This window comes from Thalia democratica, chromosome 6 (assembly GCF_965202585.1).
Source record: "Thalia democratica chromosome 6, ktThaDemo2.hap1.1, whole genome shotgun sequence".
Taxonomy (NCBI): Eukaryota; Metazoa; Chordata; class Thaliacea; order Salpida; family Salpidae; genus Thalia; species Thalia democratica.
The window spans coordinates 57,717,557-57,731,038 of record NC_139170.1 but is presented as its reverse complement, the minus strand read 5'-3'; the positions used below and the strand labels follow the sequence as shown (position 1 = coordinate 57,731,038).

The following is a 13,482-nucleotide window of genomic DNA, read 5'->3' as shown; positions in this document are numbered from 1 at the left end:
TAATCGTGGTGATAAGCAAAACAAAAACTTTCAAGCGTATTTTTTCAACTCATGAAGCATAATTTTCATCTCAGTTTAGTGTGCACAGATTTTAATTACTGTGAAGATTTATCATATATTAAATACAGTTTTTAAGTAACTTGGTGCGAAAAACCAAGTTTTAAAAGCTATATTTAAGGTTCTTTTATAACAAAATTTTACATTTGATTATTTAAAGTATTAAATTACTTATGCTGATTAGTAAGAATGATTGAAGCCGTAAGTATCAAGCTTACTTAATATCGTAACTAAATGAATAAATTTAAATAAAATTACAATGCATTTGTTAATTCGTTTTAATGCTAACACTCTTTATTTTGCTTACTTGTACTTTAATATTCCTTATAATTTCGTTAATTTATATACATATATATATCATGCAACAAATTTCTAGCAAGTTTATTTTATTAATGACTTACATTATCATTTAAATTTTCTATAAAACATTTCCTAATTAAATTAATTGTAAAACTGGCAGTGATACAAAAATTACAAAAGTAGAAGAGAAACATCAAAAATTTTCTATACATTTTTTTATAATTTTAAGAATCTTTGAAGAGGCATTTTCCGGCCAAGTCGTCATCGAAGTCTGATAAATCTGAAAATAGTATTATTTGTTAATATAAATATTTTTTAAACTATTTTAGTTTTTGTGCACCTAAAATTTGTTAATAAAAACATCTTTTTTATATAATAATATTTTTAATAAAATAAATTAACTAAAAACTTTTTTGCCTAGCTTTTTTTTGAAAGGACAGTATTAAGTATCATAATAAATATTAGTTTGTTATCTTACCAACTTTTGTTTTTTTAGAAAATTCTGGTGTTTTTACTTAACTCACTGCTGCGAAGAAAGAATACATAAAACACTAAAAACAAGCACAGTTGTTTTATTTACACTAGTTTGTTTCTATTAAATAATTACTCTTATAATATTTATAGTAAACAACTCGGCACGCTAGAAAAAAATTAACTTTTAAGATAAAGTACTTTGTTTTTTGTTTTGAAAAACTAGTTTATTAGCACTTAATATTTATCATGTTAATAAACACTTATTCATTAGTTAACTCAAAGTATGAGTAATGTTATCATTAATTAGTCATATTGGTGTCTGATAAAAACTATTCTGTATTTGAAAACAACTTAGTATTGATATTGATGTACAGATATTGGAGTTTAAAATGTTAATGTAAATGTCGTATAAATAAATTTTAATACTTATAAGTTCTTTGAAAATTTAATCATTTATACTTACACTAAATTAACACTATCAGTTATATAACTTAGTTAAACAGATGTAGATGTACCAAACAATTACAACGCACACAATGATTAGTTAAACTTTTTTAAATTTCACTTAAGAACTATAAATATTTAGTAGAGTTTTTTATTTGAGAGATAGCTTAAACAATTTTATTTAACTTAAAATAGACTTTGAGACAAAAATAAAATATAATATTATTACAGAAATACTAGTTTAATATTTTACTTTTCATACATACCTATACTGCTTATGCAAAACTACATTATTTTATAAAACTTAACCAAGAGTGTGTTATTATTTTACCAATAGTGTAGAATTAATAGATTATAATCAAAATTGTTTTACTTTATCAAAACTTTTACACCATTCTATATTAGATGAAAAATAATGATTCTCTTTTGAATTAAAAAAAATATATGTAATATTCAAAACACTCACCACTATCGGAATCAAGGAAGAAATCCTTCTGTTTTGTCGGATCCATTATTATCGTGTACCTGGAATTTTCATTTCTTTCCCATCCGGCCGGTGTGCATCTAATATCAATTTATTTATTTTAATTCATACAAATTATACAAATACTTCTGTTTATCAATTATATAATAAATATTATTTAATTTCTTTCTTCTATGTTCATTTGTTATATAAAACAACAGTATATTTATTATATTTTCATATATCGAGTATTAACATATTGTTTATTAGTAGTTATCAACGTAACTATCTTTATCAACACTTTAGTTTTTTATAAAAAGTTGTATAATTGTTTCTACACCATTTCTAAGCATTTAATTTAATCAATAGTTCAAACTACATGTGTACTACAATTTTTTTTAAATATTATATCACATTTTTGTTATGTATTACTTGCTTTACTTAATAACTGATTCGATTTATACTTTTAAAACTATTTTACTTGTTTTTTGTAAGAAACAGCAATACTTCTTTAAACTAAAAGTTGTATTAATCAATTTATTTTTTTAGAATGTTTTAGTTGTTTTCAATGAATACAAACTAGTATTTAAAATTATCAAATAATACAGGGTTGCCACTCGTTTTTTCAAAATTTCTTCCAGGTTTTCTACATTTCTTCCAGGTTTTTAAAAGTATACATTTTTGGGTCTATTTTTAGTTCTAAGTTGAGTATAATGTAAGAAACTGCGTTAAATAGTATAAAAACATTGAAAAGATACTAAAAGTTACTTTAAATGTATTTTTCAATAGAAAATTTTTTTGATGATGACAAAAAAATCTTATTAATATGATAGATTTTTTGTATCAAACTGAAATTTTACTACCGAAATTGTTAAAACTGTTAAAATTCCAGGTTTTTCCAGTTTTTTTTCAAAATTTCTCAAATTCCAGGTTTTTCCAGGTTATTTTAACCTAAATTGTCAAATTCCAGGTAAAGTGGCAACCCTGATGATATATCAAATTATTATTCACAAATATATTATTGATTTTTACAAAAATATATCAAATATTTAAATTAGTATTAGTATTTTTTATCATTAATACACAATCAAAGATTTTTTATTTTGAAAAAAACAACATAATGAACTTCTTGAAATACTGGATAAATAAAATAAACTGACATATTTTTTTGACTTTGTGAGCAATCAAGATTGTACTTCATCGTGTTGGACATTATAATGGATTGATATTCCAAGTATATATGATGTCTGTGGTTTTGGCTGTATTCCTGTTAGTCATATTTTTTACTTCTCATTATATACTACATTTTAAATTGATCAAAAATTAAATTAATCAGAAAGTCATTAGGACAAAAACTTGACAAAAAAAGTCAAGGTTCATGTATTGTATAAAGCTAAAACTTCAAACAAATATTATGTTTGTTGTGCAAAATTTTCCCCTTTATTGCGTATTCAATTGTCGACTGACGCACTTATTTCTAAGAAATGTTTACAACTGTCAATACAGAAGTGAAAATGCCAACTAAGTGTAAATGTTAAGTGAAGTTGTTTATTCTTAAATACTTTTTTTAGTGATCAATATTAGGAAAAAAATTACATTAGTACCATAAAAAGTTTACAATATTAATCATCAAATCTTAATAAACAACTTGTTATTTATCAAATGTAGAATTAACCAGTTAACTCAAACTTTTATCAATTTCAAGTTTTAGCAAACTTTTAAAGGTCAAATAGTTTATTTACGTTTTAATTACCATTGCTAAACAGGTGTGAGCAATAAACGAGCTATTCGGATTTGAAACACTTTAACAACTTATATTACCACTATCGACCTTTGGAATTTACTAAACAAACCTGTATCTTACCATAAAAATTAAGAATGTATACAGTTTTTGTTTTACAATTTTTTTTATGTTGTAAATATATTAACAACTTTAATAAACACAAAAACTGCATGTTAACTGTTACTATCATTTAAAAAAAACAGTAATCAGTACAACAGCCTTCAAAACATATATCAAAACATAATTGGGAATTTAATATTATACCAGGGTTTTCCAAACTGGGCCAAGTGGCCCGCTTGGGGGCCATTACAAAAGTTTAGGGGGCCAAGGGGGCGCCATGAGCAGTAAATAGGTTACAGAGGGTCCGTGAGGTAATAAATTGAAACTTACACTAGACATTATAAAGTTGCTGATGATGAGCAAAAAAAAAAGTCTTAAGTGTTTTTAATAAAAGATTTTGAGTAATCTTGTTGGAGGGGCCATAACTTGTAATAAATACATTACTGTGATTAGCGTTGATTATAAAAATAGCATTCATGGAAGTATTAGTAACTTGTCATATTTTAACACTTCCTTAACAACAAATTTAAAAGAATTACCCTTTTTCGTAATTTGTTGCGATACATAGTTTCAACGAGCGAGGTCATCAATTTTAAATAACATCTATTTTACAAACATTTCTACATGGATTGTTAAAATTTTTTTGGAACTGACGACCACTTGGGGTAACTGCAGAAATTATAAAATACTTAAATACGTAAAAAATTTCTTAATTAAATACTCAAATACTCACTTTTATAGACGGGGTCTTGAACCTTTCTTTTATTTGTTTCGGGCTGATGTTGTACAACTTCTGCAGTCTGTAGATCCTCGCTTTCTCTTCCTCGCTCGCACCCAGCAAGTAGTCCTCGTAACAGGGGATTTCCCCCAGTCGATCTTCGGTAGAGGGGATTTCTGCCAATCGATCTTCGGTGGAGGGTATTCCCGGAATCTGAGAACCGAGGGTGGTGTGTGAATCATCGGAGGTTGTGCTTGTGCCGTCTGACAGGCAACTGGTAATTCATATTTTTTTTATTAATATATATAAATTTTTGCTGTGATTTTTCGAGATCAAAACTTATAAAATCTGCTTACTGTAAACACATGCTATTATAACTTTATATATACTAAAACATTAAATTAATAAATATGATTGATAAATGTATTTACTTATTAATTAATTATAAATACTAAAATTGTTTTATATAAATTAGAACTTTCTGGGTTATCTGTAAGTAGACAATCAGCTGTTGTAAGTTTTAAAAGTCTCACAAGAGCTTATAAGCTGAAAAATTTTTTACTTAACATTCAAAGCTTGTTATACTAATTTAACCTTAATTAGTATTAAAAACATTGAAAATATACCAACTTTAAATGATCACTTCTAGTGGGTCTTTCCAATTCAATGACGCTTTCATTTATTGATTCATCATCTTTAATTTCCTAAAAAATACACCAATTAATATAGGTACTACTTTTAACTTTTCTAAATTATTTCAAACTAAATTTAGGAAAAAACACAAGTTTTTACTAACTTTTATTAAAAATCAGAAGGACTCAAAATACTCTGAATCAAGTTATTGTTATCTTCATCAGTAGAATTTACTACAATACATAAAGTTAAAGTAAAAAAAAATATTTCAGTTAATCATAATTGATTATAAAAAAGCTACCAATTTACTTTCTCCAAAAAGTGATTGAGACTGAACTGAGTTGAACGTCCTATCTGCTGGCATTTCCAGTTCTTTTTGTACTTTCTAATAAAATAAACTTTTGTTAAGTATAAGTACATGTTTATAACATACAATACTTATATACACAATCAAGATTAGTAATTAAAATTATTTATTGAATATAAGTTATAAACCTTGTAGACTTAAAATAATTAGATGGTGACTAAAAACTTATTTTATCAACACAAACTTAATTTGCAATTTCGAAATCAGTTGCATTTAACATAGCAAAAATTTTAAATAAATAAAAAATATTTTGAGTGCCAACCTTCTTCTTGCTGATGTTTGAAAGCACATCAGAAACTGACTTTCTCTTCTTTGGTTTGGGTTTCCTTTTCTTGGAGCGTTTTTTATCGAAGGGGTTGAAATCCATCGTTTTTAATTAAAATATTTAGCTGTGATTTAAAAAACAATAAGATCAAATTTCAATAAATAGACAAAGCATACTAATTAATTTGAATTAATAAAAATCTAATTAAAACTATTCAACAGACGGCCTAAAGACAAAATTATATAGAAACTTTTAACTTTAAATCAAAAAAACATAATTGTCTAAGCAACAAAAGCAAAGAAAAAACGACCTAATATCATTAACTATTGATCATTGAAAAACTATTTACACGTCATAAAAAATTGAGAGTGAATTAAAAACAATTGCAAATAAATATATCAGTTCACGCTCTATCAAGTCCATCCTAAAACACTCTTCTCCCATTGGTCCACATTACTCTTTCTTCTCTTCTGATTGGCTCTCACCAGACTTGTTCTCCTGCGCCATCTTGTTGTAGGCCATCTCGAACAACTTGAGTGATTTCTGCTGCACCGAGCTGAACGCTTCCCTGATCTGGTCGTTGGAGTGGCTGTCCTTGTCTGCAAGTACATTTCTCAACTTCTCCAGCTCCTGCTTGATGTTCTCCGATTCCTCCTTGGGCAGTTGGTCCTTGTACTCCTCCATCTTGGACTCCGTGTCGTGGATCACTCCCTCCGCCTGATTTATTTATATTTTAATTGAATACTAACTATTACACTTATATTCATTTTTTTTTAGAAACATTTTATGAGTTAGGCTTAAAAAATATTAGCTAAAAAAATAATAAACTAATTATGTTTTTAGCTATAAACCAGCAAAAGCAAACAAGTATATTAAATTTATTAAAGTACTAATAAATCACTTCTTCAGAGCATATATTAAAAGTACCTGGTTGACAATTTCAACTTTCTCTTTTCTGTTTTTATCTTCTTCGGCGTATTCTTCTGCCTTCTTCACCATGTTTTCAATCTCATCGTTGCTGAGACCACCTGAAGTATGAATAGAACGTTTAAAAAATAAATATGGAACAATTTAACAAACAAAAACATGGAAATAACTACATAATTAAATACAAAATCTACAACTATTTAATGGTTATGATAGTGTATATACTCGCTCTAATCATTACACTAATTAATTACCTATAACAGTTAGGTTAAGTGATAAATAAATTAAATATAAAAAAATAAAAATGGAGGTTAATACTTTTCAATAGATGAAAAGCATACATATTTGTCATTAGCTCAACCCATGTAAAAATTTATTGTTTCTATTATAGAAATCATAAGTCCAACTGTATAACAAACAATATATAATCAACCCACCTGATGACTGAATGACGATCTGCTGCTCCTTTCCGGTTCCCTTGTCCCTCGCACTGACGTTCACAATTCCGTTGGCGTCGATATCGAACGTGACTTCTACTTGGGGGACGCCCCTCGGTGCAGGGGGGATTCCCACGAGTTGAAACTGTCCCAGCATCTTGTTGTCGGCCGCCATCTCACGTTCACCTTGGTGCACTTTAATCTCCACCTGTTGGAAAAATTGCGTTTTATATTTATTGATCAGAATACTTTTAAATAGTTTAAAAACAAAAGTTAAAATAAGTAAAGAACACCTAAAATCATAAAAAGATGGCACGTAAAAATAAATAGTTTCTCAATTAAAAAATGTAAAACATACCATCTAATATAAGTACTAGTTAAAAAACGATTCAATAAACATAAAGGTTAAATATTTATATCTCCTATTAAAAAAGTATTTAAGTTTTCATATTTTTAGTAGTATACAAACGACATACACAACAATTTAAACAAACAAACTTGTGTCTGTCCGTCAGCGGCTGTGCTGAATACCTGGCTCTTCTTGGTGGGAATAGTGGTGTTCCTGTTGATCAGTTTCGTGAAAACTCCTCCCAGCGTCTCGATACCGAGTGAAAGCGGGGTGACATCAAGCAGTAGAACATCAGTCACGTTGCCTGCCAACACGCCTCCCTGGATGGCCGCTCCCATGGCAACCGCCTCGTCGGGGTTCACAGATTTGCCAGGGTTCCTGCCGAATATCTGCTTGACGGTTTCCTGAACCTTGGGCATCCTCGACATACCTCCTACCTACGAGTTTAATTCTGGTATAAGAAGTAATAATTATATCATAAAAAATACTTTTAATAAGATCACAATTTACATGTTTAGATTAACTATATCTCAAAGTAACTGAATCATTTAAAAAGTGTAATCAAGTTATTTTTATTCTAAAGAAAGACGAAACAAAAACAGTTTTTATATAGATAAGATATAAACAACCCACCAAAATGACGTCACCAATTTCTCCTTTTGTGACCTCAGCATCTTGGATTGCTTTCTCGCAAGGTTTGATGGTTCTTTGGATCAAATCTCCTACGAGGGATTCGAGTTGGGCTCTGGACATTTTCAAGTTCATGTGCTTGGGACCTGTTGTGTTTTTTTTTAGTACTATTTTTCTGTTTTAAAAACAACTCTATTCAGAATTAAATGAGATATCAATATTAGTGTTTAAAAATTTAGTTAACATTTCTAAATGAGGTTAAAAAGAACTACACTTGACACACCTAAAATAATTTATTACATTAAATCAATTAAATAAAATAGGTACCTGTGGCGTCCATGGTCAAATAAGGCAGGTTGATATCAGTCTGCAATGAAGATGAAAGCTCGATCTTTGCCTTCTCTGCGGCTTCCTTAACTCTCTGCACGGCCATGTTGTCCTTCCTCAAGTCAATACCTATCAAGAAAAATATTTGTGTTTATATATAATGATAACAAATTATTAAAGATTTTTCATGGTGAAAAATTACTAATAAATAGTTTACTAATAAAGAATATTAATAGTTAAATATTTTTAAGAAGAAAAACTGTTATATTGTTTACAATGATAAATCTAAAAAAAAATTAGTATAAATTTAAGCATTTATAAACAATAAATTGAGCTACAGTTAAATTGTTCTACATACCCTGCTCCTTCTTGAACAGATCGATCAAATGGTTCACAATGCAGTTGTCGAAATCCTCGCCACCCAGCATGGTGTCTCCGTTAGTCGATTTCACTTCAAAAACTCCCTTCTGGATTTCCAACAAGGACACGTCGAAAGTACCGCCGCCAAGATCGTACACCGCAATTACTTTGTCGTCGGCTTTGTCGAGTCCGTAGGCCAGTGCTGCTGCTGTTGGTTCGTTGATGACACGAAGCACGTTCAATCCTATGAATTTTAAGAAATATTTTTTAGTAACCATTAAAATAAATATTTCTTTAGATGTGGAAGTACTTATTACATTTAACTTGAAAAACAAAGGTTATTTGTTATGATTTATCTCACTTTTGTAATTTAAAATGTAAAATATGAAACATTCTAAAAGTAATCGAAAGCAAAACAAAAATGAACAATAAACTGTATATGAAACACTAAACTTCGAATTTTAAAAAAAATATTTAAAACTTTCATAGAAGAAAGAAATGAACAATAAAATTAAATTCCATGGAAGGTTTTTGAATTCTACACTTTTTTTTATTATATCTACATTTAGAAAGAATAATAAAAATGTCATACAAACAGTACTATCTTGGACTAATGTATACTTTCATACCTGAGATCTGACCGGCATCTTTGGTAGCCTGCCTCTGTGAATCGTTAAAGTAGGCGGGAACAGTAACTACTGCGTTCTTAACTGGAGTGTTCAGGTAGCTTTCAGCTGTCTCCTTCATCTTTGACAGGACGATTGCACCAATCTGGCTTGGTGAGTACCTGTTATAAGAATATTATTGGTAAAATTATGAAGTGACAACATCATGTTATTTATACAATGAAATACTGATATCCTTATTATTAATTATGCCATGACAGTTTTGTTAAATAATGAAAAGGTTAAGTAAACGATTATAAACGCAAACCACAATTAAACAAACTAGCACAGTTTTATAAAATGAATTAAATAATACTCCTTTATGATCAATGTTTATGCTTTCTCAGTATATTTATAAAATACACTAAAAACAAGAGTTTAAATGCAAAAAAAAATTAATCAATTTTATTATTCTTTTTGTAACTTTGGTTTACAAAAGAGTAAAAAACAAATCTATTATGTAAGCTTAAAGACTTTGTTTTTAGGGTGAAAAGTTTAAATAAAGAACAACTAACAACCTGTTTTTAAGTTATTAACAAAATTACTAATTTATAAAATATTATCCATTAAAAACTTAATTACTACAAAAACTAAGTTATAAGTAATTGTCAGTGCTTTAACAAATAGTGTTTAACCAAAATCAAAATTAAATTATTTAATATAAATTGTTGAAACAGATTGTAATTTTAACATTCTATATAACTAAAGTAATGTTTCATTCACCATTAAAATAATAAGAACCATTAAAACTGAATCAAACCTCTTGCCATCAGTTCCTTCCACCCATGCATCCCCATTTGAAGCCTTCACAATTTTGAACGGGCTGATCTTTGCTTCCTTCTGGATCTCCGGGTCGTCAAACCTCCTACCAATCAGTCTTTTAGTAGCGTAGAATGTGTTGCCGGGGTTGGTTACTGCCTGGCGACGAGCAGGTGTGCCCGCAAGTCTCTCACCTTCACCGGTGAACGCAACTGCTGATGGGGTGGTCCTTGAACCTGTAAGTTGATATAACTAAAATTAAACTACTACATGTTACAGATTTGGTTCTAGAATAAAAACTGTTAATTTGAAACTACAAAAACTGTTTATGATCATTTAAATAAAAGAACTGTTGAAAAACTTAATGTTAACTTTTTTTAATTTCTACAATTTTTATAATATAAATAACTCAATATTTTTGAAACATTAATTTACTTTATTCTTATTGTCATTAGATCATTATAAAAGTAGTTAATAAAAGTACTAGCTAATACTAAACAAATAAATACCTTCAGCGTTTTCAAGAACTTTTGGTTGTTTTCCTTCCATGACAGACACGCAAGAGTTGGTAGTTCCCAGATCAACACCAATGACTGCCCCCTTAACAGCATCAGCGTATCCCCTGACACCCATAAGCCTGCTTGCAACGTTGCATTTGCTGTATGACATCTGCATTGCTTTGGACAGCATCTTTGTTTGTTTTGTGTTTATAAAAATATAGCTGCAAAATATTGTTGATTGATTATTTATTGTATAATATATCAGCTTATAATGCATTATTTGTTGCCTCAAGTAGTTAATCAGATCTTGATATATTTTATAGGTATGGATAAAGGCTGTGAAATTTAAAGCTAAGAAATCTGCATTGCTTTTAATTGTAAGTTTGTTTGTTCTATGTTTGTTTAATAAAAAAAAATATTGAAAAAAGTTCATATTTTACAGTCAAATAAGCTAGTTGATGCTTATGAATGGTGTAACAAAATTTGTAAAAATTTAATTTGGAAGGGTAATAACACTAATTGTTTACTTATTACACATTAATACTCAAAATTTTATTGATACTTATATGATTGAAAGTGTTTAAGTATATGATTTTCAAAAACTTAAATTTGTAATTTTAGTAGCATAATTAGAGAACTATGCATTGATTTTAGTAAATAACTGCCCAACATAATACTTAAAATTATAAAAACAAGCACATTTTATAATCAATAAAACTGATGTCTGTTTTATATTGTTTAAATGTAAAGATGCAATTGTGAGAGGTAAATGGTATTGAAACAATTTAAACAAAAAAATTTTTACTCAAATAACATGGAAAAGTTACAGGCTTGACAAAACATCAAGTTATTTAGAAAGCTGTTTCTTTTTTAGTTCCCCACTAAAAATAAACTAAATGAGCTCAAGAATAGGCTAATGAAACCTTAAAAGGCTTAAAATGGATTTTTATTTTACTCCACTGAAATGGAGGACCATCAAGTCTATTACAAAAAGCTTCATTTTTACAATTACATATATATATATATATATAATTAGTTTTAAAGTATCTATAAACTTTATTAGTAACTTATTAATTTCATAACTTTATTAATAGCTTCATATTAAGTAAAAAAATATAAAACATTTTAACTTCCATAAATAACTTTTTCATACTTTTGCATTAACTTATTATACTTAGTTTAACTCACTTTAAAAAAAAGCTAGGTAATATTATAGCTATAACAACAATCAATGATGAACTATTAAACACTTAGATTAATTTTTAAGTATAGTCATATTTGTATACTTTTAAGCACTTTTAAAACTGCAGATTTTTAATCCTTGTCTATTCAAGTTAATAAAATTTCTGTCAGGCCACTTTTGATTTTCTGAGTTAGGGACTTCAAACTTTAAAAAAACTAATTAAACAGTTATTAAAAAGACTCACTTCAATAGCATCTTCTTACAAAATTGGAATAATAGCACCAAAATACCTTTCATTAATTAAATGAATTAGAGAACTTGTTCTCATACTAAAACAATTTTAATAAATAATAGCAAAACATTGTACAAATTTTTATTGAAAAGTTTTTTTATTAATTTTTAGTTTGCAACTTCCCTACCAACCTCTACAACTTATATCTCATAAAAGATAAAATAAGATTTTTTAAGGCAGTAAAAATCATCTAGGAGCTGAGAGAAAAAGAAGACTACTAAAGCTTAAACCTGATAAGTTTTTACAATTTAAGTGCTTAAATAATATTTTATTCTTTAAATTCTATGATAAATGTAGGAACATTGCAACTTAAATCTAAAGTTGATGGCCACACCCCTTTCAATTTATTTCTATTACCAAATACTAATAATGTTAAAATGATTCATTACAGTTTCTAAAAATATATTTCTTATAAGGGTTTGCCACTTTTTGATACAAAACTTGATGCTGTAAAATATGTCCACACCTTATTTACACCCCCTTAAACATATTTTGATTTCCTAAAGCCAATTTTTCTAAATAATTTAGAACAGCTTTAAAAACTCTATTTCAAATAGGGGTTCGCCTGAGTAATCAAATACTTGAGTCTGTGAAAAAGTGATAATAAAACTAGCCAAACACTGAAAAAAATAATGTTATGAAACTAAGCTTTTTAAAACTTTGAGAACAATACAATTACATAACAACATTATATTGCCACAATTTTTAGGAAAACAGATTAATAAGTCAAAAACTAAATGGAGATTTAAAAAACTAACTAAATACCTAGAGTTATGCAAAAAAAAGTTAGCTAGAGATTTTAAAATAGTTCAAAATTAACTTAGTTAGCTAAATTTTTTTTTAATCTGAGTTACCTAGAGTAGCATCATAATGTGGCAACCCTGTTTATATCTAATGCACATGGTTACATCTTTTTAATTTAATCAACTTGAAAATATATAATTAAAACAAAATTGACAATTTCAAAGTCTATAAAACAAGATTTTTTTAAATTAAGTGTATGAAATAGGCAAAATATAAATGAAAATATATTTATAGCTCTTAAATATTGTAAAAGAAAGTTTTATTGCCTTTCTGTCATTTTAGATTAAAAATAAGTTTAAATTACTTGGTGTTTGATAATTAATAATTCTGACATTTAAATTAATTGTGGGACTTTTAAATTAGTACCATCATGTACTTATTATGGGCATAGGGGTTTAACACCTTTTTTTGAAATTTGATCTTATTTTATATAATTTTTACGAAGCTACAAGATGCTTTTTACAGATTTTAAAAATTCAAAATAATTTTTGAGATATAGTTGGTCAAAGTCAGAGGCAACAATAGGCTCCTTATGGGAGGCGCAAACTACAACAGCAAAAATTGACTATTTCACTAAAAATATATCTTCTCCTACGTTTTTTGAGATAACTACCTCAAATTTTCAGGAAATTTTCCTTGATATATTTAGAAAATTTTGTTGGAAATTTTTTTTTTCAATTAAAAA

At 27.8% G+C, this 13,482-nt stretch overlaps 2 protein-coding genes across 3 annotated transcripts; both read right to left on the bottom strand.

Annotated features, from left to right (window-relative positions):
* Positions 1 to 512: 512 nt before the first annotated feature.
* On the bottom strand, positions 513 to 5,690 carry LOC145838616 (uncharacterized). Of its 2 annotated transcripts, none has more exons than XM_082946236.1 (7): positions 5,562 to 5,690; positions 5,234 to 5,317; positions 4,930 to 5,003; positions 4,315 to 4,573; positions 2,899 to 3,005; positions 1,742 to 1,839; positions 513 to 637 (listed from the first exon to the last, which is right to left on the bottom strand). In XM_082946236.1, exons 1-7 carry the CDS (start codon positions 5,664 to 5,666, stop codon positions 582 to 584), a joined length of 783 nt encoding a protein of 260 aa, XP_082802362.1. In that variant the 5' UTR covers positions 5,667 to 5,690; the 3' UTR covers positions 513 to 581. The 2 variants fall into 2 exon arrangements, with proteins under 2 accessions (XP_082802362.1, XP_082802363.1); XM_082946237.1 differs by having other exon boundaries at positions 5,242 to 5,317; positions 5,562 to 5,689.
* Positions 5,691 to 5,764: 74 nt separating this feature from the next.
* Positions 5,765 to 10,735, bottom strand: LOC145838615 (stress-70 protein, mitochondrial-like). The gene is made up of 10 exons (XM_082946235.1): positions 10,528 to 10,735; positions 10,020 to 10,254; positions 9,224 to 9,381; positions 8,593 to 8,838; positions 8,235 to 8,363; positions 7,911 to 8,053; positions 7,427 to 7,714; positions 6,929 to 7,136; positions 6,492 to 6,592; positions 5,765 to 6,281 (listed from the first exon to the last, which is right to left on the bottom strand). Exons 1-10 carry the CDS (start codon positions 10,706 to 10,708, stop codon positions 6,018 to 6,020), a joined length of 1,953 nt encoding a protein of 650 aa, XP_082802361.1. The 5' UTR covers positions 10,709 to 10,735; the 3' UTR covers positions 5,765 to 6,017.
* Positions 10,736 to 13,482: the final 2,747 nt, after the last annotated feature.

Bases quoted from the DNA above. Each gene is read 5' to 3' on its own strand.
- LOC145838615 (XM_082946235.1), bottom strand. From the start codon at position 10,708: ATGCTGTCCAAAGCAATGCAGATGTCATACAGCAAATGCAACGTTGCA. The intron at 8,839-9,223 runs GTATGAAAGTAT...TAAAATTCATAG, and splicing joins AGATGCCGGTCAGATCTCAG to GATTGAACGTGCTTCGTGTC. The intron at 6,282-6,491 runs GTACTTTTAATA...TAAATAAATCAG, and splicing joins AAGTTGAAATTGTCAACCAG to GCGGAGGGAGTGATCCACGA.
- LOC145838616 (XM_082946236.1), bottom strand. From the start codon at position 5,666: ATGGATTTCAACCCCTTCGATAAAAAACGCTCCAAGAAAAGGAAACCC. The intron at 3,006-4,314 runs GTGAGTATTTGA...TATGACTAACAG, and splicing joins TCAAGACCCCGTCTATAAAA to GAATACAGCCAAAACCACAG. The intron at 1,840-2,898 runs GTCAGTTTATTT...AATTGATATTAG, and splicing joins TCACAAAGTCAAAAAAATAT to ATGCACACCGGCCGGATGGG.